A 26,316-nucleotide genomic window follows, 5' to 3' on the forward strand; every position below is an offset into this window, starting at 1 on the left:
TTTCTTATGCCTTTTTCAAGTGGTCACAGAATATTTATCTCCAGTATAATCGATCCCCTGAAGGGTGCTAATCACTGAGGGTTGCACTGTGTGGTTTCACAAATGTCAACGAGGTCATTGGACCTTGTTGACATTAATGGTCTGCCTTTTGAAAATAACATTGAGAAATACATAGTAAAAAAAAAGTGCTCAGGAGCCTTTTTCAATAATAAGTTAAACAATAAGTGAATGGAGCAGCAAATATTCAAATGATGATATCTTGGGTTCTGAAAGTTTTTTTTCCCCCCCAAAAAAAACAAAACAAAACACGTCATTGGCACGTTGCGCCATTGCGGTAAAACATGAAACACGTCAATGGCACTCAATGAGTTAAGACCGGGTACGCATCTGTGTCTTTATTTATTTGGCTATTCAAAAATATCAGATCTACAAGCTCATAGCACGGCATGAGCATGTAGATCTGCTATTTTTGAATCGCCAAAGAAATCTTTCAAATGACACAGATGCGTTCCCACATCGAATGGGTTAACCATCCCAAACGATATCCTATCGTTGCCGTCATGTGGAAGGAAACCTTATATGTCCAAAACTGTAACTTTTCAGGAAACGGGTAAGAAAAAGAACCTGTGCTTCAATGTATCCAAGGTGAAGTTCTTTAGTCGCAGCAGCTCTTGTTTCTACATGTCTCCTAAATCTCAACCGTATTCTGATAAATGTATGTTTCTATATCAGTGGTGCTCAATCTTTTTCATGTCAAGGACGCCCAAAATGATATGCATTTGGCCACGGACCCCCATCAAAATATGTTGTTCCAGGGACCCCCAGAAGCAAAGATTTGAGTTAAAAATGTTCGCTTTAAAAATATATATATTCAAAGATTTGCACACATTTTCACGAATTTTCAAAAATAGCAGATGTACAAGCTCGTAGCGCGGCACTCGGTGCCGCGCTATGAGCTTGTAGGTCTGCTATTTTTGAATAGCCCAAAGTGTAAAATAATGCTTTTTAGCTCAAATCTAAAAATGACACAGTTCCAGGTCTTAATGGGTTAAGTACTTTTCACTTTGTCTTTCAAAATTGTTTTTAAACAGCAAAAATAGCGGACCGAAAAAGCTCACCATAACTAGCACATTGATCCTAACCTCCACACACACACACACACACACACACACACACACACACACACACACACACACACACACACACACACACACACACACACACACACACACACACACAGCGTAAAGGACCCCCTTGAAAACGAGATGCTGAGTGTCTCCGAGTGACAGCTGGTTGAGATTAAAATGATTAACCCCTTCAATCCGGAAACGCATCCGTGTCATTTTTAGATTTCAGCTAAAGCCATTATTTTATAGTGGGCTATTCAAAAAAATAGCAGATCTACAAGCTCATAGCGCGGCAGCGCGGCACCGAGTGCCGCGCTAGATCTCTGAGCTTGTAGATCTGCTATTTTTTCTTTTATCCTAAAACATTTAGCAAAATCTTTAAATATATATATTTTTAAAGCGAACATTTGTAACTCAGATCTTTGTTTCTGGGGGGGGGGGGGGTCCCTAGAACAAAATATTTTGAGATGGGGGTCCGCGGCCAAATACATATCATTTTGGGGGTCCTTGACATGAAACAGTTTGAGAACCACTGATATTATAGCAACATATACAGTACAGTACGGTTTTCAGAAAACTGTTAGGATTTAGAAGACATTTGTAGATGCGTTCCCGGATTGAATGGGTTAAATTAGACTGAAACCTCTCCTCCCACTCAGACATGCCTCATATTTTGCATGTGTAATTCTCTCTTCCCACGTCGTCACTAATGCACGACCGCACAATGTCTCTCCCACAAAAAAAACACACACACACACACACACACACACACACACACACACACACACACACACAGTGGTGTAAAAAGTACTCAAATCTTTTACTTAAGTAAAAGTATCAATACTGCAATGTCAAAGTACTCCGTTACAAGTAAAAGTCCGGAATTAAAAGTTTACTTGAGTAAAAGTACAAAAGTATTGGTATCAAAATGTACTTAAAGTACTAAAAGTAAAAGTACTAAAATGTTTGAAAATAGCAGATCTACAAGCTTGTAGATATGTAGGTATGAAATATGGCCAAAGTGGTTAATGTACGTTTCATATGTAATAATATGTAATCATGTATATCCACAAAGTAACTAGATACTAAAGTTTTCAAATAATTAAACTGGAGTAAAAGTACAGTATTTGCCTCTGAGATGTAGTGGAGTAGAAGTAGAAGTACCGACAATTGGAAATACTCCAGTAAAGTAAAAGTACCTCAAAATTGTACTTAAGTACAGTACTTGAGTAAATGTACTTAATTACCTTACACCACTGCACGCACGCACACGCACACACACACACACACACACACACACACACACACACACACACACACACACACACACACACACACACACACACACACACTTGCCAGATCAGACAATAAAGTCCTCCGTCCCTCCTTTCCTCATTTATGTCATCTCCTCCAGTCCCAACCCACCCTCCCTCATTCCTTACAGTATCTCCCTTACTCACCTCCCAAGCTGTGTGTTCCTCTAACCCATGCCTGCTTCCCTCCCACCCTCCATCATCCCCTCCCTCCTCCTCCTTCCTTCTACCCTCTCCTTTCCTCCGTCACTCTTCCCCCATGATCTGTTTCTCCAGCCTCGCTTTCCTCCAATCCTTTCATCCATCTCTCTCTTTCCATCTATCCCACTCTCCTCCTTAATCTCTGTCCATCCCTCACTCCCTCCCTCCCTCCCTCCCTCCCCTCCTTTTCACTTCATCTTCCAGGTCTTGTGTTTGCTGTCACACATCTCCTGGCACTTTACCCAAGGTGATAAAGAGGACCCAAGTATGGGTTTACACAAATGCCTGTGGGTGCGTGCGTGCGTGCGCGTGCGTGCGTGCGTGCGTGCGTGCGTGCGTGCGTGCGTGCGAGTAGAGAAAGATGTACGGTGGGGGAGAGAGAGAGAGAGAGAGAGAGACTAGAGGCTGACCCATGTGTCGGTCTGGCCGATATATATCCGGCCATTATTTGACTTTTCTGATGACATATAGGCAATTATGCATCCGATGTGTTCCAATCATTACAGGTGAAAGTTGTCAAACATTTTCAAAAAGAGCAGATATACAAGCTCACAATGTATCGCAAATTGTGAGCTGGTGGATCGTCTTTGAACATTTTGAACAGTACTTACAGTAAGTGGTTATTTGTGTTTATTTTTATTCATTTGTTCTCTTATGAATACAATTTTATCAGAGAAAACGTGTGAATTTTTTGACAAAATATCGGTCTGTAAACGGTGGTCTGGGACTCTCCAAATTCGGGATCGGACCAAAAAAAATGGCATCGGCCGGGCTCTAACAGAGACAGACAGAAAGATAGAGAGACAGAGACAGACAGACAGAGAGAGAGAGAGAGACGGAGACAGAGAGAGTGAGAGACACCTACCGAGGCTTGTGTTTCCTCCGGCACAGCCACATACGAACAGTCTTCTGCATCTTGATGCAGGCACTTGTTCTGTACAAGATCTTATTCTTCACTGCAAGACAAGCAGACAGAGACGCAAAGTGAGGCAGACACATGGAGACAAGAGCACAGTGGGCCGAGATAGAGACACAGACAGCCCACAGATAAACACAAACAGACATGCTATTATTATTATTAATTATTATTATTATCTGTGTCAGTACAGCCTTCTGTGGCCCGGCGGGAGACTTTGATCAGAGAGACCCCTTCGCCGATCGCCCAGAGACCCCCGACACAATACAGAGCAGGATTATTGTTGTTAACTAAAACTAATGACAAAACGTTTTAGTTAACTGAAATCAAAATGAAAATGAGGCTTTACAGGCTGAACAACGATAACTAACTGAAACTGTATTGTGTTTACAAAAATGAAGTAAAAATAACTAGAATCATAGAAAAAATGTCTACAATGCCACGTGTTGTGAACTTGTAGATCTGCTATTTTTCTGGACCTTGTTGACAAATAAAACCCGCTTTAAAGATGAATCAAAACCAAACTGAAATGGAATACATTCAAAATAAAATAAATAAAATAATGAACCATTCAAAACTATAACCTTGGTACAGAGACATGGCTGCCCTGGAGACAGCCAGCCCAAATGCTGCCAACACACAACAGCTGCCAGTCTGCGGTGCCAGGAGTGTGGTTATGGCACAATTAACTTTTTATGACACGTATTGTCATGGAACAGAGGTGTTTTAATGAGCCTTGTTTTTTGGTTTGGTTTGTTTTCCGGGCGGACTGCGTCCCCATCATCACCTGGGCATTCATGCAGCTGGCCCGGGGTTATGTACACGAGGGCAATGATGGTAGTTTGTTTATCACATACGCATAGCCTTGTTTACTCCCTGAGGCAACAGGAAAACAGCATTCCATCGTCATTGTGCTTGATTTATACCTAGTTGGGTGCTGGTGTTGGGCATGACGAAGAAACAATGCAAAAAATGCATCGACGGACATTTCACAGCCTTCATACAGGCTGATGTTTTTATTTGTGGGGAACAATCAACCTCGTTTCGGGAAAAAATAAAGAAAATAGGTGGCTTTATTGTCACATAATAACTGCATTTTGTGTGGATGACACACAACAACTAAAATAGTACCTTTAGTATTATTCAGACTTGACTTTACTGTCAGCGAGGAACAGGCAGTCCCGCTGGGATTTCATGACAGTGTGGGGAGGGAGTTGGCAGAGGAGGTGGCAGGTGGTTGCTGACAGGCCTCATCACCCTTGTTAGTACACAGAAATTCTGTGAACGCAGCTGTTTTGCTGCTCTTTGTTTTGGGTTCCTTTGTACCCGGATAAACTCCAGCGACTCCTCAGCCGTTTGGCCGACTTTAGTTTATGTTTGACGCGTTGTCTTCCTACAGCGATGAAGCCGCTCACATTGACAGGTCAGCGTGTGGTGGCACTTTAGCTAGCCCTAGGGCTTATAACTGTTATCACCCCTAAACGCTAGTTTAAGATTAAAAGAAAGGTTGGTCTACTGGCAGTGTGCACAAGAAATCTGGCGCAGATTGCTCCAGCTGTTGGCGAGATTTGCTCTGGACAAACAGACACGCAGAAACGCAGACACAGACACACGGACACACACACACGCTTGTCAAAGAGTTGAGAGGCAGATGAGCTTGCACCGATTGATCCTCTGCTGTATCAGCCCTAGGGATAATATGGCAGCTGAACAATCATCACGAGCTGCAGTGCCAGCGCATGCTTAACTCACGCTGCTCAGCGTGTCAGAAATGCACACAATGTGTCCACCAAACACTGATGCTCTGGATCAGGGGTCAAACATTTTCAGTTCAAGACGCAAAAGAGACATTTGGTGTCTCTATCCGGGAGCTAAACACCTTTTTTCTTTTAAATATATTTACTCGACCCAGACCCAAAATGGCTCGTACTCATAACAACTCTAGGTTTGGGAAACACTGTGGCTGGTGTGGTAGTTGGGTTGATTCAGGAGCAAAAGAAAGCACAACACAGAGTGGAAAACAGCTTGTGCACAAAATGGATACAAAGTAAACCAACAAGGGCAAGAGGCCCTCCATGCTCACCTGTCATGTTCTCTGTCAGCTCCCTCTAGGCATGTCACAATTAGTATGTAGCGGCCCGATCGCAATTATTTGAGCTAAATGCAATTATTTTTGCATAAAAATAATTTGCATAATCGTTTCCATTCATCTGTATAAAAATGGGTGGATGACAAGGATATGGCCTCATGGGTACAAGTCGTTGTCAGTCATTTCTTTGTTTATTGTTAAAGTTATTCATGTCTTGTGCGATTTTTGTTTATGAAGCCTACAAAGGCAAACAGAAATGTATTTATTTATTATGTTCCAATGACTCTTGGAAGTTCTTCTCAAGCCTACTTTAAAAAGAGCAAGGTTAGATTTTTTTGCTGCTGCTGTAAATAAAGATTAGAGCATTTTAAAGTGAGTTGCAACTTTTTTCCATGATTCTGCTGTTTGCATTTTGGCTCAGAACCAAAGACGGGAGGATGAGCGTTATTTCTTGTCTTTTAATGTTCTTCTCAAGCCACCACAACAGATTTTTAATGAACGTCATCCCAATTTTGGGTAAATTATGCTATTTTGAGTGACATAATGAATGTTCCAAAACTGTTTCACAATGGCACAAGTATACACACAGTCCTTGTTGACATGAATGTGTATTTATGGGTATCATCTCGATATCTACAGTATATAGTTTTTTGTTTTTTTTTAAGTTAGAAAAATAGTTTGTACTTTAACATTGGGATTCTCAGTGGAGTTCTAAACCCAAATTCCTGTCAACATATTCCATATTCCAAATATTGTTGCAGTCGAGCAGAAACATCGGATCTCCATATTTCAACTACAAAAAAATAGCAGATCTACAAGCTCACAACAGGTTTCCACCCGACGACAATATGCCTGTCCTATGGGGCGAGCCGCCTAGACGTCTAGTGTGTGTGTGTGTGGGTGGGTGTGGGTGTGGGTGTGGGTGTGTGTGTGTGTGTGTGTGCGTGTGCGTTAACATTTTAACATTGTGCAAAGGGTCTCAGATCTCAGATCCACCACCCTGCAGTGCTTCCATATTTGGGCAGGACTGATCAGCTTGACATCAGAGATTCACAGGGAATTTACACTTTTTTAGTTCCCATTTCAGTGGGCTGTTGTTTTTTCCTTTTCTCTATTTTTGTTTTCATTCTTATTTTTGCCAGACCCAAGGGGTCGGGCTTACATGAGGCTTTGTATCTGTTTTGTCCATACATGGTATGTCACCCGGCCCCAGCCAAAAAAAAAAAGGTCTGTCCCCCTTTCGTCATAGAAGGGACTCCTGGTTCTAGTTTCAGTGGGTTCACTGTTTTTTTGTGTTTTGTTTTGTGGACTATTGTTTTTGGATGCTGTTGTCATGTAGTCATGGCTGCCAGTTCCCACCTGATGTCGTGTGGGAGTTCAGACTGCTCCAGACCGTGATGAATGACTGCTAGCTTGCTTAGCGTCTTCAGACTCGGACTTAAGTCTAAGATGCATAGATCATCGGATAGGCGGCCATATCCTCCAAAAAGGATGACACGATCTCCCACCATGCAACAGCACCGCCAATACGTTTGGGAGCCACTCCCAAAAGGCTCGACCTTCTTCCAGGAGAAGGTCTCTGGATTGAATTTCCACATATGATTGGGGATCCGGTTCTCAGCGTAGCAAAATACGTACAGCTCTCCATTGTAGGCAAAGGCTGAATGACACCAGTCCCCTTCCCCTTCTGGACGCTGTGCACGTGTGCTTAGCCAGAAGCTGGTCTCTGTGTCAAACACACTGATGTTATCTTCATAATACCTATCTTCGTAGATGTCGTAGCCTCCACATACAAACATCTTTGTCCCGATCATAGTGGCAGAGTGACATAATGACGCAGGCGGCGGAGTGCCTCTGGTGTTAATGAAAGACCAGACCATTGATGCCGTGTCCAACTTGTAGATGTCATTAGTCAAGATTCCAGTTCGGTAGCATCCAGCTCCATAGATATAGATGACCTTCCCCAAAACAAAGGCTGAGGCGTTGGGGTTCACCTCTGGAAGAGTCCCAGAAACCTTCGGCCTGAACCATCTGTGGGTGTCAATCTCAAATGAATAAAGCACGGTATCCCTGATGTACAGATGGAAGGTGTAGATAAAATCTTCTATCAGCACAGCTCTGAAGCCATAGAGGCCATTATCCTCAGGGGGACCTTGTCCTCCAGCTGTCACCGGGGACAATTTCCTCCAGCGTAAAGACACTGTGTTGAAGACATGCACACAAATCCGACGAATGCCATCGTTACCAAGCCCTCCAAAGGAGTACACCTTGTGTCCCACGGCAAGGGCAGAATAACACGAGTATCTTGGTGCACCTTTGAGGTGCACAGTGTAGTGAGCCATTGAATTCACCAACACAGGCTTGTAAGAAACTTTATGAATTGAACGTCTATCTGTAAATGACCGGGATCCGACACTTATATTGGTACAGTGGCACAAACGTCATGGACGGTCTGAACAATCTGTGAAGCCGTTTCGTAGTGATCTCACTAATCCTATATTAAACTTGACTAATGGGAGGACCGGCCGGCGGACCACGTCATCGCGCTCATGTCACTATGCCTCAGACATAGCCATATATGGAGTTCCCAATGAAAGCTACGGCCAAATATGGAGTGTGTTGTCTAACCTCACTTTAAGCAGCAGGAAGTATTTTGATCAGTGTAAGTGTGTGTGTAACAGTTAATCAAACTAATTGATTTGATTGATCAAAAAAAATATATCGATAACTAATCATTTCATAACATAATCCATTAATAATCGATCCTATTTTGGACATGTCATTGTAGTCCAAATGTAGGGGAAAAAATAGCACAACGGTGTCACATGACCATTGTGCGATATATGTGGCTATTTTCACTATTTTGGAAATAATTGCTAAAATTTGAAAGACTAGACCATACCCGGTCGACGCATCCGCGGGGGGATATGCGCACATGATCTGGCAACCCGGGAGGCAGTTCGTCCCATAGCTGGGCAGCCCCGTAACCATGGCGACAGTGTTTTACACATAAATGCGATTAAGAAGCTGAGATTTGATGAAATTGAAAAACGGGCTTCACAGTTAAGTTCAGATGGTAATGGTCAATGGCTGTGTGCAAAATCAGAGCAATTGGTCCAGCCACTGAGGAGAACCGGGTAGCTTCACCTACTCCCACTACAGACGGACCCACTACAGACAGAGGTTACTAGAATTATAGTATGATATAGCATATAATATGCAAGGTGTAATGTGGTTAAGTCTTGCACTTAAAAACAATAATGAAAAAACAAAATCATGACTGGTATTATTCTAACTGAAATGTGTTAAACCTTTCACTTGCCTTTAATTCATATTTTGGAATAAAAAAAAACAACAAGAAAAAGCATTTGGTAGAGCCGATGATACGTACGTTTGATGACGGACAGGGAACACCACTGCACCTTCTTCCATCGGCTGTGGATGAGCCACTTGTTGACCTTCTTCACCAGCTCAGCCAGGTGGTCAGGATCTGACTTCATTATCGAGTCAAACTCTGCAAACTGTACAGCCACGAGACCAGAGAGTGGTTATACTCTGCAAACTGTACACCCACAAGACCAGAGAGTGGTTAAACTCTGCAAACTGCACACCCACGAGACCAGAGAGTGGTTAAACTCTGCAAACTGTACACCCACAAGACCAGAGAGTGGTTAAACTCTGCAAACTGTACAGTCGGGAGACCAGAGAGTGCAGGGGTTAAACACAGCAAGATTTTTTGATTGATTACTTAGTTCACTTTTTTTATTTTTTTTGACAAAAAAAACAACAACTAATCAGATCTTTAATACAACACATTTGCATATTTGCATATTCGTTCCATGATACAGCATTCAACAATAGTAGTCGTCAAATGACAAAAGTATTAAATAATAAACATTTGTATTGTACATTACCAAAACAATCCATGGGCTCAACTAGTTATCTTCCTGCCAAATGACACTTCATTCCTAGAAGAAGGTTCAATGGTTCCTACCAAATTCCACCAACTCTACCTCAACTCTACCCTCCAGACATCACCTCGGTGCTGCTAATACAACACATTCAATTATCAATAAGAGCATGATCCAGTGTGTGAACTTCATTTTTCTATTTTGGCATGTTCTTCTGTCCAGCACCTGGGAATTTAACGCAGACTGTATGTGCGTACCTTTGTAAACGTTTTGAATTACTCGTATGCCACAACAAAGGTTACATATGTAACCATGGTTAAGTGAGCGATTGGATCACTCCAATATGATACCACTACGGGTGAAACAGTTAATCGACCTAATCAAATGAATTGGTTATAAAATATAAATTAGACAAAAGCATCTTGATTATTCGATTAATGAAAAAAACGTATCAATAGAACAATTGCTAAGAAGATAATTGATAGTTGCACGCATGAAACAAACACTCTGAATCGCTTGCAATAATCCAATTTGAGCCGGGCATGCTTTAGAGGGCACCTTCCCCTTTTTACAAGAGACATCAGATATCTGAGTCTTCCTCCGGGACTTCAGAGCCCAGACTGAAATAGCTTAGAGACACTGCTTGTAGCACAAGTAACACGTTTTCTCAACAGAGGAATAGGTATTAATTTATTCACAGCTGACTACAGCGATGAATCACACTTCATCAGGTGCTTATGTCCCTCCGTACCAAACACACACACGCACACGCGTGCACACGCGTGCACACACACACACACACACACACACACACACACACACACACACGCACACACAATGTGTGCGTCGGCATGCATGTGTATCCATACAGTATGTGCGTATGTGTCTATATTGTGTGTGTGTGTGTGTGTGCAGACACATAAGAACATTGATATACACACGTGTGTATATCCATGTGCGCTTACTTGTCTCTCCTTTCACGTCTAAATCAAACATTCCTGAATAATTCATCTTTTTTTTGGGGGCTAGAAATGAATACCCATATGTCAGGCCTGTGCTTGGCCTCGCCTTTCATTTGAGAGCCAAGCTCATGACCAATGAGCTTTCCGCGCTCAATTCGACCGACTGCGTCCACAGGGGACGATGTCTATATGAACCCTTAGTGTGTGTGAGAGGGAAAACAAATGCATCTCACCTTCCCCGGTCGGAAAAACACTCTGGTCAGGCCAAACTTGTAGTCATTCTCATTCAGGCCCAGTGCTTTGAAAAGAGCCTGAAAGTACACAGAGAGCACAACATCATCTGTAAAGACCCCAAATGTAGCGTTGAAAAGCAACTGAATCTGAATCGTAAAGATGTTTTTGCTCTGTTTACTTTTTGAAGTTGTTTTCAGGTTAAATGATCAATTTCACTCAAAGTGATATTGCATTCGTTTTTCAAAACTACTTAAATTCATCTCAGAAGAGCCACTGAAATAACAAATTGATTGAATTCCTATATTAGAATTGTCTGGCATGGTAAACTGATTGAAATTTACGTACATTGAAATCCACTAACCCATATTGCTTCATTAACGCAGCTTTATTAACATTTTGACCATGTAAGAACGCCGTACAATGGTTCTCCTGTTAGATGCCACTTAGGGAGTTCAAGACTCTGGTTGCAGATGTTCTTAAGGAAGAGTGTATGTCTCCCACTAATCTCTTAACCCAGTAAGACCTGGAACTGTGTCATTTTTAGATTTTAGCTAAAAAGCATTATTTTACACTTTGGGCTATTCAAAAATAGCAGATATACAAGCTCATAGCGCGGCACCGAGTGCCGCGCTACGAGCTTGTAGATCTGCTATTTTTGAAAATTCGTAAAAATGTGTGCAAATCTTTGAATATATATATTTTTAAAACGAACATTTTTAACTCAAATATTTGCTTCTGGGGGGTCCCTGGAACAAAATATTTTGATGGGTGTCTGTGGCCAAATACATATAATTGTGGGGGTCCTTGACATGAAAAAGATTGAGCACCACTGACATAGAAACATACGTTTTTCAGAATACTGTTGGGATTTAGGAGACGTGTAGAATCGGCTTCAGGTCTCAATGGGTTAAAGGTTGAACCTTTTTTTAAATGAAAAAATAACCGATCTACAAGCTCACTTGTAGTTCAGCTATTTTTGCTACTTTTGTGTGACACTGTAGTAATAATAATAATAGCTCAGATGTAGGAAGATTTGAACGGCAGAGCGACCTTGCAGAAGAGTCTGGGGTCGAGGCGGCACAGTTTGGGAGGCATGTACTGCTGGTACATCTTGTACAGCTCGTGGAATGGCGCTCGGGAGGGGAAGCCGCCCTGCATCAGGTCCAGCACCGACACCATGCCTACGGGAGGGGAAGAGGGACAATACAAGAAATAAATTAAGTGGTGCACATATAATAAAGGCCTTTCCACACAGAGTCTCATGCTTTTTAGTTGCATTGGTCAATCAAATGTTTTTACGCCTTCGAAAAAATGCTGGAATCGAACTGGTTTCGTTCGAAAAACATCACACGCGGTCGCAGCCACTCAAACGGCAATTTCGGAGTAGGTGTGCAAGAGGTCATAGAGAAGTGTGTATTCTTCTTCAGAGTCTGTCTGAAACCTCATCCTTTGTTGATTCAGTAATACATTTTTTTCAAAAGGGAGCTATAGTAGTGTGCGGCTCTACTCCTCTTTGATCTCAGTTCACTTTGGAGGTCAGATGTGCGTGACTTACCTTTGATCCCGTAAAACTAATTCAGTTCTGTTTTTTTAACCCAAGCCTTTCTATTTTCCATTGTGTTTTCCTCAATCTTCGCTCCCACACACGGACACATGCGTGACGGTGTCAACAAACTACTGCAGTTGCGCAACACTTTAATGGTGACAGTGTAGTTGACCGCACTTGGTCGTTTGGTTCGCTGCTAATGTAAACGCAGCATAACTATGGAGGAAGCTGCTGTCTCCTTGACATTGGTTCAGGGACGTACAGTATTACCACGTATCGTGTAATGATAGAAGTACATAGGAACAGGATCTCATATTCAGTGCAATTTGGACGGTCGAGGAAACAACGCAGCCTATACATATCACTCTAGTCATAGTACACTCAGTATTAGTCTATCACATTGATACTGTATTTCAGTGTAATCTTAACAGGCAGTCACAGTATCCTCAGGCAGACAGGCACACACCGCGTGAAACACCGGTTTCGACGGTTTGCACATTCGCATCGCACGGTATCAATTTATCAATATTTAACTCCAACAGTGTACAAATGATTTTTGTATGAGTTGAAGAGTTTGTCGTGGACGAGAGCAAAGAAGATTTTATGAACCTCCGAGGACGATGGAACATTTTTTTTTATTATTTACTTCTTGCCTCAGAGCAAGAAGAAAAGTTATAAAGAAGACGATGCTGAGCAGCAGAGGTTGCAGTGACTCACAGGAATTAGTAGGACAGTCTAGGACAAAGAGAGGAAGTGGCTGGTCTGGTGGAGACAGTGAGGTGACAGAGGTCACGCTGGTGAAGAAGTGGTCCGAGAAAATAAATAAATAAAATGCTTCAGTGACAAGGCCCTGCCAGTGCTTAGTGTGCTGCTTTGATACTGAAGACAACACAGTAAAATCCCCAGGGTTCATAAATCTTACACATTATGTACAGTAAACTGTACATACACCTGAACCAGGTGTCTAAAAGAATAGACACCCGCGCACACCGTATTCATTTGCTCAATAAAGAAGACAATAAAGAAGACTTATTAAATACACAACGTTTCGGTCACAGACCTAGGAAGCCCGAGGAAGCTCTCCACACCCCCACACACTCACACACACACCGCCCTCTCTTATCGATAGCGGGCGCTTCAACCCGCTTTCATGCCGGATTTGAACCTGCGGCAGCCTGAGTCATTATACCAGTCAAATGGTTTCTCTACCTGGGAGAGCGTGGGAGGCTTCTTCACTCACAAACAGTATTATTTAGCCGTGGTGCTAATCTTCAGGATGGTGAGTCAGCCCTCTCCACCGGGGACCGCTGCAATTTCTCACTCTTCTCAATGTGATCTCACAGCCGCTGAGCTGGCCATAAATCTACTTATCTGCCTGGAAAGAAGCATCCTGCCTGCAACTCTGAAAAACATATTTTTTTCCCTCTACCGCATGAACCCTTTATATTTCAGATGACCGGGGTCTCGCGGGGGTCCGTCCTTCCTTTGTCCCCTCTATATGCCAGGGATTCTCAACCTTTTGAATTTCAAGGACAACCAAATGTGATAGTTATTAGGCTTGGACTGAACTGGAGTGAACCGTGTTCAAATTGTGTTACTGCATCATGGGTCTCAATATACACAAAGTATCTGTTTCTGTGCAACTATTGTGTGTTATTGTGTGTTGAGTGTTACTTACTAGGATGTGTGGTTAATATTGTGGTGGTACAAAGACCATGCGCATCCTTATGTAGGCTTTGACTAAACACTGTCAGGTGAAATGCCTGGATGGCACCCCAGACTAGTTTAACTTGGTCAAACCGTTTCATGTTGTTGCGACTAAACCTGTTGGATGTACATATGCAACCTACAGTACACTGCATCCCTATTCATACAGTATGATATCAAACCATTATTTCTGCACGTGCCATTTCATATCACTTTAATCCGCTTGGAAAGTGTTCCCAGTGAATGCTGTGTCCCACTGACCTGAGCACTGCAGCTGAGAAAGAATCTGACCGCCTTCGAACTGGTGGCTCACCATCTTCAAGTTGGGCTTGATACAACGGATAAAACTGGAACCCTGCAAGGAAGGAACGGGAAAAGAAGACAACGAAAGGATGACGACAGTGAGAAAAGTCGAGAGAGAGACAGAGACAGAGACAGAGACAGAGACAGAGACCGAGACAGAGACCCAAAGGAGGTTTCAGTTGTATGGTTCATGTACTCTGGATCTGAGTTGTGGACAAAGTTACTTCTGGGGCCCGATGAGCCCCGATGAGCCTTACAATAAAGGTTGTAACAACCCAGTAGAAAGCGATTCACAGAAATGCAACCAACTTCAAAAATAGAGACTGTAGGTGCATCATTATAGATATAACATAATACTGTACGTAGACTATTGTCCCATTGACCGCCTGTAATTATGCCATGGACCGCTAGTGGCCCACGGACCACTGGTTGAGACAGTAGTCAGTAGGGTAAGTACAGAAGTAGATTAGTATGTCAGGAATAGAGGGCAGGATGAAGCAGTCAAAGCTAAAAGACACAGAGAGGACATACTGACCGTGCTGCGAAGTTTGTCCAGCAGAATGTTCAGTTGGGTCTGCACGGAAAATGAAAACAGGGAAAAGGTTAGACATCTTTTTTTCTTACAGAGATGCGAGGACTGATCTTAATGTAATACACGCTGCTAACATAGGCAAATGGCGATATCTGTGGATGGGATGAGAACACATTTAAATAAATTAGATATACAGTTGATGGTCTTTTCCATAGTGAGTTAGAATGAGTGAACAGCAAGACGCTCAAGCACTGTGTTCCGTTTAGTTTAATCAGTTCCAGGAAACAGACCATTCAATCTGCCACGAATTATCAAATATACCACTGTAATAATATCATGTTTCCATGTCATTGTAATACTGTACTGTAGCTCTGCGGAAAGGCAGTTAGTAAATAACAATAATAGTAATATTAATAATAATAATAATAATAATAATAATAATAATAGTAATAATAATAATAACTATTGATAAACACTCATCAAAACAAGGTGCTTTACATAACACTGAGGAAATAAAATAAAATTTGCAGCCGAATAAGAACGAAAACATGATATTGAAGAAGAAATGCGCTGATGATTATGTTGGGCATTCCCCCTGCATTTGAGGAGTGCTAGCCTGGTTCCAGACGAATCTGCCATTGAAAAGATAAATTGCCCGTGGCAGATTAGGTCTGGCCCCTCTCAATAGAGATTAGATTTCTCTCCCTCCGAAGTTGTGAGGGACCAATCAGGGCCCAGTATGCAAATATGGGGCGGGTTTCTCACCAGAGGCATTTTTTTTTATTTGCCCCTGGGAAATGCAGGTCCTTGGCCTGAAAAAAGTTGAGCAGTTAAAGACTATGCAGTGGTAAAGTAGATAATGAGAACTGACATGGCCTCCAGGACAGGTATGTCACTTATGGGTCACTTATAAGTTCCAGCACAGTCTGAGTGTTTATAAAACTGCAATACATGCTATATATTTTCCACCAGCCAAATAGTAGCTTATTATTTCTTAGCATTAAGGTGCCTCGAGTTCAAGTTGCACAGAATCTCCTGATTATTATCTGTTACACTGCAAAGTCTTGGAGAAATTTGTGGAATATGCATTAATACAGAATCCCTCCCGGTATCTGGACAGCTTTCGCAACGGCAAGCCTTTATAAAATTGCATAATATGCATTAACAATGTATTTGTTTTAAACTAATAGTCAACAATAACCTCCAGAAGCCATAATTATTAGCATTTGTTTGGCTTGCTCATGTACATATGGACAATATGCATTAACAAGCATATTAGACTCCATGCAGACCTGTGACAAAAAAAGTGCTTAGTGTGTTCTATCGCTTTCACACTGGTGTTCAAAATAGCCAATCAGCAAGTTTGCAACACCATCTGAGCTTTTGGAACGCCTATTTTCGTTATTGGTCATACTCATACAACAAAGTATACAAGACTTAAGGGGTTAAAATGTTTGGAGTTCTAAATGGCAGTAAATGAAGTGCAACAGTTCATATTAGCACAGTTTTGCAAACCCTTCTGGCACTCCAAATGGAAATGATTCTCAGGTCTAATTATAACTTAGAGTGAAAGGTTGTCATTATCTGCTCTCTTCATTTCAATGGAGGTACAGAATATGGGCAAATAGGGAATGAATTACACATAATTATCCAAAGAAAATGGAAAAATGTCTTGCAGTCTTTTAATGGCACTCCTTTATTATTGATGAAGCGTGAATAGCGTTGCTGTCGGGTGGAAACCTTGCATGTCCAAAACCGTTCCATTTATTAAATTATTATTTTAAGAACATTTAAAAAATAGTGAAAATAGCTTACAAATCGCGAGGCGTTGTGAGCTTGTAGACAGGCTATTTTCACTACTTTTGTTCGCCACTCTTGTATGATGCAATAGGGATAGGGTTAGGGTTAGGGTTAGGGTAAGGCTACATACAAAAGTTGAACTATGGAGGTACAAGGTTTCTGCCTGAAAGTAACAATAGGTGACGCAGGAAGGCTTATTATTTAGTGCTACTGACATTAACCTTGTTATTCACTCCGCCTAAGGTTGATGATGCAGAATTGAAGTTATATTGTTTAACGTGTGTGTGTGTGTGTGTGTGTGTGTGTGTGTGTAACGATGGCTGCTAAATCGAAATGTATTTCTTAAAACTAATTCAGCATGTTGTGATATGTGCAGTGGTAGCACTCCTTCAAGTAGTCATCCAGAGCAGTTGTTCTCAAAGTGGGGTCCCAGGGGGTCCCCAGTGTAACCACTTTAAGCCTGTTTTATACTTAGGCTAAAAATAGCCTCACAACGCTGTGAGCTTTTGGATCAGCTATTATAGAAAATTATTTTAAAAATATGTTAAAGATTTTGGATAATTTCGATTTTTTTAAAAGCACAAATCTTCTCTTTTGCGGGGTCCCTGACACAAAATCTTTTCAGATGGGGGTCTGCGGCCAAATACATACACATTAATTTGGGGGTTCTTTTTCTGTTCATTCAACCCTCCTCTGTGTTTTGGCTGGCGAGGCGCTCCCTAGCGAGACATATAGGTCCGTACTTCATCGTGCAACGGTGATGCGTGACGAGAATAGCTGACATACAAGCTCACACGCGTCGCAGATGCGACCATTGTGAGCTTGGAGGTCTGCTATTCACTGTCGTTCTCTGCGTACAACAGTGATCCTACGACGGAGTATAAATTAGGCTGAGGAGCACTCCCTCCGTTCTTTTTTTATAAATATCTTTATTAGTACCACGTAGAGTTGACATTTTGACAAGTTGGCAGTTAGACATTTTTTTCTTTTTCTCCCTTGCCCCCCCCACCCCCCCCCCCCCCCATATTGTTATTGCTGTCATATTTTCCTTTCAAAAGACAATACAAAAATTCAATAAAAATACAATGGAATAAAGAAAAGGGTTCGCTCCCTCCGTTCTAATGACAGCGACTGGAGGTGGGGTTTGGAGGACAACTGCTTTGAGAATTGCTATTATTGTTTTGTTTACCCGCAACAGAAACCAAGGATTATATATTCCAAGAGCGTGAGCGCTGTGAGCACTTTCCCATTGCATCTTATGAACGGTCGGGTGCTTTTAGTGTCGGCCTGCGCGTGCATACTGGTTTATCAGTGCGACGTTGTCTGATAAGGGGTCTATTGTCAGTATAGAAGTCCTGTACATGCATTTACCTTGCATCTACACTCTGCTGCACCCATTCTGCACACTTATTTCAATGGCTACATTTGTGTAATGGAGTAACAGTAACCTTTAACCACTTTCAACCTGACTCTCTATTTTGGGCAGGTCATTTTTTATAGCCAACTGTTTTCAAACTTATTTTCAAAAATAGCTTCAAGTTCACAAGGTGACGTTTTTTGAGCTTACAGACTGACTATTTATTTTCAAGCTAACAACATCATACAATAGGGTTTAAGACTTAAAGGTAGGGTAAGCGATTTGCTTTGGTTAAAATAAGTGTTAAATAGCTCTATATTCTGATAGTACTCATTGCTATAGAGTGTTTGTTCAGTAAAAGGAGTCTCCTTGTCTCTCCACCTCTTTATTAAACAGAAAATGCATTTTCGTTTCAGTTTCATTTCCAATCTTATCCAGGATACAGATTAAACAAGTGAAATTGGAATTGATGACACTAAGAAATGAGCAGACAAAATTGGAACTGGAACACTATACAAATTAAGCTTAAAAATGGGTACTTTCTCCTGATTGGCTGAGATTTTGACACCTACCGAAAAATGTATTTTCTGTTTATTAAAGAGCTGGAGAGACAGGGAGACATCTGTTAATGAAAAAACACTCTATATCAATGATTACAATCAGTATTTTAACCTTTTAACAAAATAACTTTTTGTTTTAACCAAAAAATATCACTTACCCTAGCTTTAAGCTTTATTTTAAATACTTATTTTTATAGTGGTTAAATGCTCAGAGACAGAAGGAGTGCAAGCAGGAAAAGAGGACAAGTGCACTGAAGGAGGTGAAGTAAAAACTAGGAGAAAGAGGTATTACATAATCCCCACGGGCACGGTGCGAGCTGGCTAACATAAACGGGGCAGGAAAATGCTCATTGCACCGCATCATATCCTTTTGGCTTCCATAAAAGTGAGCGTTTCTTTGTTGAGACAGGCAATAGGCAAAGCTCTGAGGGAGGTCGCACCGGGCTCAGGCACAATGCAATCATCCCACGCTGCTTTTCAGGAGGCTTAAACCCATTATACCAGCGCTAGCCATTTGACTCACTAATGCATTCTGGGACAGACAGGTCAGGTGCTGGGTTCCAAACCTCTGAGTTCAGACGGACAGTAATTTCATGGCTGAAATGAGTTGTGCAGATTAACCCATTGAGACCTGAAGCCGATTCTACATGTCTCCTAAATCCCAACAGTTTTCTGAAAAACGTACGTTTCTATATCAGCGGTGCTCAATCTTTTTCATGTCAAGGACCCCCAAAATTATACGTATTTGGCCGCAAATCCCCATCAAAATATTTTGTTCCAGAGACCCCCAGAAGTAAAGATTTGAGTTAAAAATGTTCGCTTTAAAAATATATATATATTCAAAGATTTGCACAAATTTTCACAAATTTTCAAAAATAGCAGATCTACAAGCTCGTAGCGCGGTGCCACGCTACGAGCTTGTATATCTGCTATTTTTGAGTAGCCAAAGTGTAAAATAATGCTTTTTAGCTCAAATCTAAAAATGACACAGTTCCAGGACTTAATGGGTTAAGTCTACTCGGGGCCACGCGTGTCGGGAACGATGCAAGCTGGGAATGTATTCCCCACTAGTTTATGCAATATCGGTTGTACCCGTCGACAGCGTGCCCAGAGCGGTATCCAACTACCATGAGGCCTATCGACTAAATATGGAGATACGGGGACACGTGGTGTCGTCAGGCACTGCTGACGTCGTGCCGACGATGTACTGTAGGCTCAGCAGCAGAAACTTGACACAAAGCTCGGCCGAACGAAGAAGCTGAAAGGTCAGGTCGGCCAATCAATGAGCCTCAGTGGCTGGAGCAATTGATCTGCATTTGCACACAGCCATTGACCATTACCATGTGCACGGAACACCGAAGCCCGTCTTTCCCCAAATGTCAGTTGTTTTATTAGCGTTTTTGTGTTCGCTGGCTCTCGGGTTGCCAAATCATGTGCGTGAAACAAGCGCTGTTGTTACCACATCCGTGAAACAACAAGCGGACCATGACGCACTTTGGGTGCTCATATCCCCCGACGGGTATGGTCTAGTACAATATAACTTATAAAAATGGGGTGGTTGTATTTTGTCTCCCCGCACGTCTATTTAGATCGTGTCAAAGGTCATGTCTCGCCTAGACACAGGATCTGACACGAACAGTTGCACACACCCCTACAGAGAAGCTTCTCTTCCAGCCAGGCAGTGCTGCTGCCCTGAAGGGATTGTGGCTCGACGGTAAGGCTTGGTAATGCTTCACACTTTCAAGTCCCATTAACCCATTAAGACCTGAGGCCGCGTCTAAAAAAAAACGAAATCCTAACAATTTTTCGGGAAAAAATATTTTTAAAAAAAAAATCGCAATTTTGCAAAAATAGCAGATCTACAAGCTCATAGCGCGGCACTCGGTGCCGCGCTATGAGCTTGTATATCTGCTATTTTTGAATAGCCAAAGACATCTAAAGTGACACAGATGCGTTCCAGGTATCAATGGGTTAAGCATAAATATGCTGAATTGAGGTAAATGGACTGAGACTCTGGGACAGGATGGATGAGGCTTCACGCGTATGACTCACATCACATTAAGGGTAAAAAAGCACTAACTGATTTGTACGCCGATGTTCCCGTGAACTCTTATGTATTAATTTCCCATCTGTCTGCAAGCTATGAAGATATGTATCTGGAGTTGGCTCCGATAGGGAATAAGAAGAGTGATGAAATTTTCAGGTGATGAAAATGTGGTATTTTGACTATTCTGAGAAAGAACTGAAGGAGGGATTCTAACGATTTAATTTGGAAAGCGACCCTGATGAAGGCCACAGGCAACTGGTTCTCAACGTGGGGTCCAGGGACACCCAGGTGTCAAGGCAAGTTCAATTCATTGACTGATTGAATACTTTATTAACAAATTGCAATGAGTAAAGCAAGTACAATTACACAAGCAATGCTAAAGGGATAACACAAAAAGCACTTAGGGCTTTGTTCCCATTGTGATCCCACATGGTGGTCCTACACTGAGGATTTGACAGATTTGACAAATCATTACAAAATGGGGGTCTGTGGCATAATGCATATCTAACTGAAATTACTTAAAATTTAAAAGGTTGAGAATCATTGCCATAGGCCATCTCCTTCAGTCTATATTAGTAGCTTAATGACTAGTATTACAATTCCATTGTCTTTTTTATGTTAAGTTCATAAAGTTAACATAAGGATAACTAAATGCATTTGAAAATTTAAAAAAATACTTTGCAGGAGTCCAATTCAAAAATAGCCCAAGCTCAATAGTCCAAGCTCAAAACGCGTCGCAACGCAACGCGTTTTGAGCTTGTAGATCGGCTATTTTTGCTACTTTTGTGTGACATAGTATGGCGAAGTACGGCATTAATTTACGAAAAAAAGTTAAAATACCCGACAGTAGCCTATATGCAATGTGGCCCTCTGGAGTGAGTGTGGAGATATAGTGGCCCTCTCCATCATCAAAGTTGCCCACCCCTGCTCCAGGCATCGTGTCAAGGTGTCCCTGAGCAAGACACTGAACCCCTTATTGGTCCCCATGCGCCCCCTGCTACTAAAAGGACGGGTCAAATGCAGAGAAGTAACGTGGCCTGGGGGACCACTACAAATAACCTTTTACTAGGGCAGTGCTTCTCAAATGGTTTAATTTCAAGACTCCCCCTGACTCTGGCTAGAGGAGCTTGGACAGAGCAGAATAAGGATGTGAGAGCAGTGGTGGAAAGTAACTACATGTAAATGCATTTACTCTTTACTCAATGTTGAGGTACTTTTCTCAATTCTTACTCCACAATAATTATTGGAAAGCTGTAGTTACAAGTTGTACTTTTAGATTTAGATGACCACGACACATACATTAACAAAATAAGCCCTATTTTATACTTCATCTATTCAAGACTTTGACACATTTTGAAAAGCTTTGAAAACAAACTTAGGAAAAAGGAACATTCTGCATAAAGAATGCTTTAATTGTGGTACTGTTAGTACATTTTGATGCCAATACCTTTACCCTTTTAGTCAGGGCAGGAATTATATGGAGGCCATGAAGGCTATGGCCGTCACTGCCCCGAGGCCACAGTGGCTGTGATGCCCCACCTGCACTTCATGATACTGATTTCTACTCTGCCTCTCTCTTCTCAGTACAGTTTTTAAACACCTGTGTCTTTTACGGACATTCTGAATCTTACCTCCCCTTCACTCCCCATCTTCAAATGGGTCCAGTGACCGTCATTTGTCCAGGGCAGAGCATGTATGAACTTTTGACTTAGGTGCTTGTACAAATATTAGATTTTTTTGTAAACACCAATAATTCATTTATTTCACTAATAGTTCTGCCCTGGCATTTGGCCTTTGTGCCCTCAAACAATTGACACCAAAGGCCAAGTGGTCTTGCCCCTAACAAGATGAAATTCCAGGCCTGCTTTTACTCACACAAGTAAAATTCTGAATACAATATTTTTACTTGTAAAATAATATTTCTACATTGTGGTATTGCTAATCAGCGTATTTCTTCCACCACTGCTCATGAAGGGGCTGTCAAAGCCAGTCTATATTACTGCCGACAAAATAGCTGCTGAGTCACAGCCATACTCGGGGAATTGGGAATTCATGGGAGCGTGAATGGCTGATGACGGTTGAGCTGGTGTGTCATGAGAAGTGACAGGCGGTGGCACAGATAATCAGGGGCCTTGCATATTTTTTTTAACACACAGTGACAAAGTGAAGTCAGTCATTTACCGCCTTCTCTAGTGATGACAGCGCCGACGTGAATGATGCAGATCAATCGGGAATGTTTGTTCATGGCGCGCACAAATGGAACCTTGCGGGTCCATTTGGTTCCATTTGTACACTCTCAGAGTTACACACCTTTTAAGGGGCCATTTGGAACCCTCTCAAGGAACCATGAGGGTCCCTGGACCACCACTTTGAGACCCACTGGTGTAGCAGAGTGTTTCCAGTGAGTCAAAATGCACAATATCAGCACCCTGACTCTGTTTGACCAGAATGGAACAGAGCCTTCATTGATATCATTGGTAACACAACAACTGTGAAGGAAGTAAGATTTCTGAACATTTTCTACCCGGATAACATCAGACTGGTGAATAAGGCATGAACACCGGCATGATTTGAGAAACATTGCACCTGCAGCTAATTGCTTTTCACCTGCATATGATACTAATGGTTTCAAAACACATGTGTGTTAATGTTCTAAATGTCATGTATCTAGCTGCTTTTACGTACGCTATATCTTTATTTGTTTCTATTTAACCTGTTTTCTATTTCTTTCCCCTTGCTCACACTCTACCTCCGTCGTCTCTCTTCTCACAGAACACTACAACACTACAAAAATAATTTTCGCCCACTTTACACGTGTAAAAAACTGTGATGTGACAAATAAAACTGATTCTGATGTAGGTGTTGATGCATAAAGTAAAATCTCATACTAAAATTATTTTACCAAAAAAAATTGTCCGGCATGAAACAGCATGCAATGAGACCCCCCCCCCCCCCCCTATAAAATAGCCCCCCCTATCCGAAAATAGCTGATCTACAGGCTCACACGTCGCAGCGCAACATGTTGTGAGCCAGTTGTGAGACTGTAGTCTCACAACTAACAGAGACTGATGTAGTTCTCAGTCGTGGCGGCTGAGAACTTTAATGCGGAGATAGAAAAGTAAACACAAAGCAATCACAGGACTTGGAGATGGTGCCCAAGAGCATCACCACAACGGCAAACAACATTTTCTTGGACAGAATGGGGGCAGTGTTGAAAAGTAACAACTGTAAGGACAGTTACTTAAGTAGTACTTAAGAGTTTATCAGCAACTCTCTCATATTGCTACTTTTACTTACAAGTTTTTCCACCACTGACCGTCACCGGGGGGCTAACTGGAGTCATGCTGCCAGCCTGACAACAGATGGCACACTGGCCACGGTCAGGAGAAAAAAGGCAAGTGGTGTTGTTGGCAAAACTCACACAGAAAGTTCAGACAGAGAAACCAGGACTCCCATTATTATATTACACACCAAGAATAGGCGTACTGTTCTGTAGCGAGACAGCCTGAAAATGGGATTTTATTAAAGCCAAGGGACCACTGACACTTTTGTCTGAAAGTAATATTGGATACGGTCATCCCACACTGAAGTCTGCTGGTCGAGCAGAGGAGCTGTGCTCGAAACGTTGCTATTTCTTTTCAAATAAGTGCAGAAATTGGACTATTCAACAGGGAATGGCTGGCTTCATGATCTTGCACTTTCTCTGGATCACCAAGTTTATTAAATTATCTTAATAATAGGGGTGCAACAGTTAATCAAACTAATCGACATAAACCACTTAAACCTTATGCCGGAGTCCCTCAGGGTCTATACTAGTGTCTTTTCTGTTTTCTGTTATTGTGGGGAAAGCTTTTGCTGAAAATAGCCAATTGACAAGCGCTCACAACACAACATGTTGGGAGCTTGTCGATCTGCTATTTTCAGTGAAAGCTTTCCCCACAATACAGATGCTCATGTCCAAAACTGATGCTTTTCAGGATACAAATTTTAAAAAAGCAAAACAAAAAGTCATACTGTTGTGTGACGCTGTAGAATGATTAAGTATGGCATCATTTCAGAAAAAAAAAACATCTGCCCGAAAGCAACGATATATCAAAAATCCACGCTTCTCAATCATTTGATAAATCGAAAAAGTAATCGATAGAATAATCGCAAAGAAAATAATAGACAGTTGCTGGCAGCCCTACTTAAATGTGCTTAATAATAATGCAAGGTTCGTATGGAACACTACGACAGCATTCTCTCAAATTAAATGAGGCCAGTGGAAGATGCAACTATCCTGGAGAAAACCAGCTCGTTTCCCCTCTTTGCAGCCTGTGCTCATGGGAATAACTACATGGACAGGTACAAGGACAAAGTATCACGCTGTGACTTTCAAAAACACTCACTCAAAACTTCACTCAGCTCAAGAAGGAAGGAATTGTCGCTCTTTTCTCGAAGTTTGCGGTGCATCAAATGTGCAGGAGCAACTCCAAATAATACAAAATGATAACAACTTCAACTTATATAGCACCTTTCAATAGACCCAAAGACGTTTTACATCAACAAATAAGTAAACAAACTAGCTGCCAAAAAAGCCTGTCTGAACAAGTGTTCCTTCAGTGCAGACTTAAAAGAGTCGGTTTTGGCACCTGGTTGGCAAATCTCCATAGGGAGAGAGTTCCAGAGAGGGTAGAAGAACTAAATTATGTTCAGTGTAACTCGGCTTTGAAAAAATACGTTGGAGACTGTGTGAGTCTGGACTCCCATCATTAAATACCTGGCACCGATGTGTCCCAAGATGACAAGACTTTGCATTTCTGGTACAACATATCAGCAGGTGTTCTTCATAATGAACATGAACACATTCAAACTGCCCTCATAGCTGACACACACAGACACTCTTGGGCCTTTTCAACTACAGGAACTAAGTGAACCATGTCGTGTGAAGTATTTCACAGGTTCAGGGTTTGTTTCCGTACGCTACAAGCTTGGTTTCTGATAAAAGGTTTTTAGAACCTAATTTGGGCCCCTGCTCAGGAAGTGGTCCAGAAATCAGAACTTAAACTTTCAAAAGTTTTCTAAAATAGCGAACATGGCAGCAACTTTTGCTTACTTTACAAGTGTTTATTTGTATTTTTTTATGACATACCTAGCCCTTCAGGGTGGTTTTGGTTATTATGGAAAAGTAAACAAAAACAATCACAGAGCTTCACAGGCTCTGAAATGTTTCAGGTTCGGGGGTTGCCTTTCATAGAAAAGACATTATGGCAATTACTGTACAATTGCCCAAAAACTGATACCCGACGTTGACAGGCTGGTTAAAGCCAACAGATGTGGCTTGAGGCAGCAATTTAAAAATGTGACACTGTTCAATGCACACACGTCACCAAAATGCATAATGAAAATTCAAATAACATCGAGATAGATGGGCATTTCCTGACCATTCTATTATTGTAAATGTGACAACTTCTTATACATTAGATGCTTTGTTCATTGTCCAAGTTTGATTACTGAAAGCAATTTGTTTAATCAATTCTACGTTTTGGGTTTGCTAATGTTCAATTCTAAATGGTTAATTCATGGACTAGGGGCTACCAAACAATCTTATCCAAAAAACAGCAATGTTTCTTTTTTAATCTCTCATCACAACTTGCATGTAGCCTACGACTGTACCAGTCATAAAAGCAATGCTTTCTAATTAGTATTCTTCATAAGAAACAAAGAAGAAG

The 26,316-nt window shown here is 41.7% G+C and overlaps 1 protein-coding gene across 6 annotated transcripts in view; it reads right to left on the reverse strand.

Moving 5' to 3' along the window:
• The window catches only part of LOC311063757 (unconventional myosin-VI-like), a 182,647-nt gene that overhangs the window by 43,736 nt on the left and 112,595 nt on the right, over nucleotides 1–26,316 (reverse strand). For all 6 annotated transcript variants that reach the window (XM_084083349.1, XM_084083348.1, XM_084083347.1 and 3 more), the window contains exons 19-24: nucleotides 14,845–14,883; nucleotides 14,268–14,361; nucleotides 11,804–11,934; nucleotides 10,753–10,830; nucleotides 9,038–9,167; nucleotides 3,507–3,597 (exon numbers count right to left, since the gene is read on the reverse strand). In XM_084083349.1, the coding sequence (XP_083939475.1) occupies nucleotides 3,507–3,597; nucleotides 9,038–9,167; nucleotides 10,753–10,830; nucleotides 11,804–11,934; nucleotides 14,268–14,361; nucleotides 14,845–14,883 (563 nt within the window). The remainder of the gene's footprint in view (nucleotides 1–3,506; nucleotides 3,598–9,037; nucleotides 9,168–10,752; nucleotides 10,831–11,803; nucleotides 11,935–14,267; nucleotides 14,362–14,844; nucleotides 14,884–26,316) is intronic.

Source organism: Gymnoscopelus microlampas (assembly GCF_963454915.1).
Source record: "Gymnoscopelus microlampas genome assembly, chromosome: 16".
NCBI classification, from domain to species: Eukaryota; Metazoa; Chordata; class Actinopteri; order Myctophiformes; family Myctophidae; genus Gymnoscopelus; species Gymnoscopelus microlampas.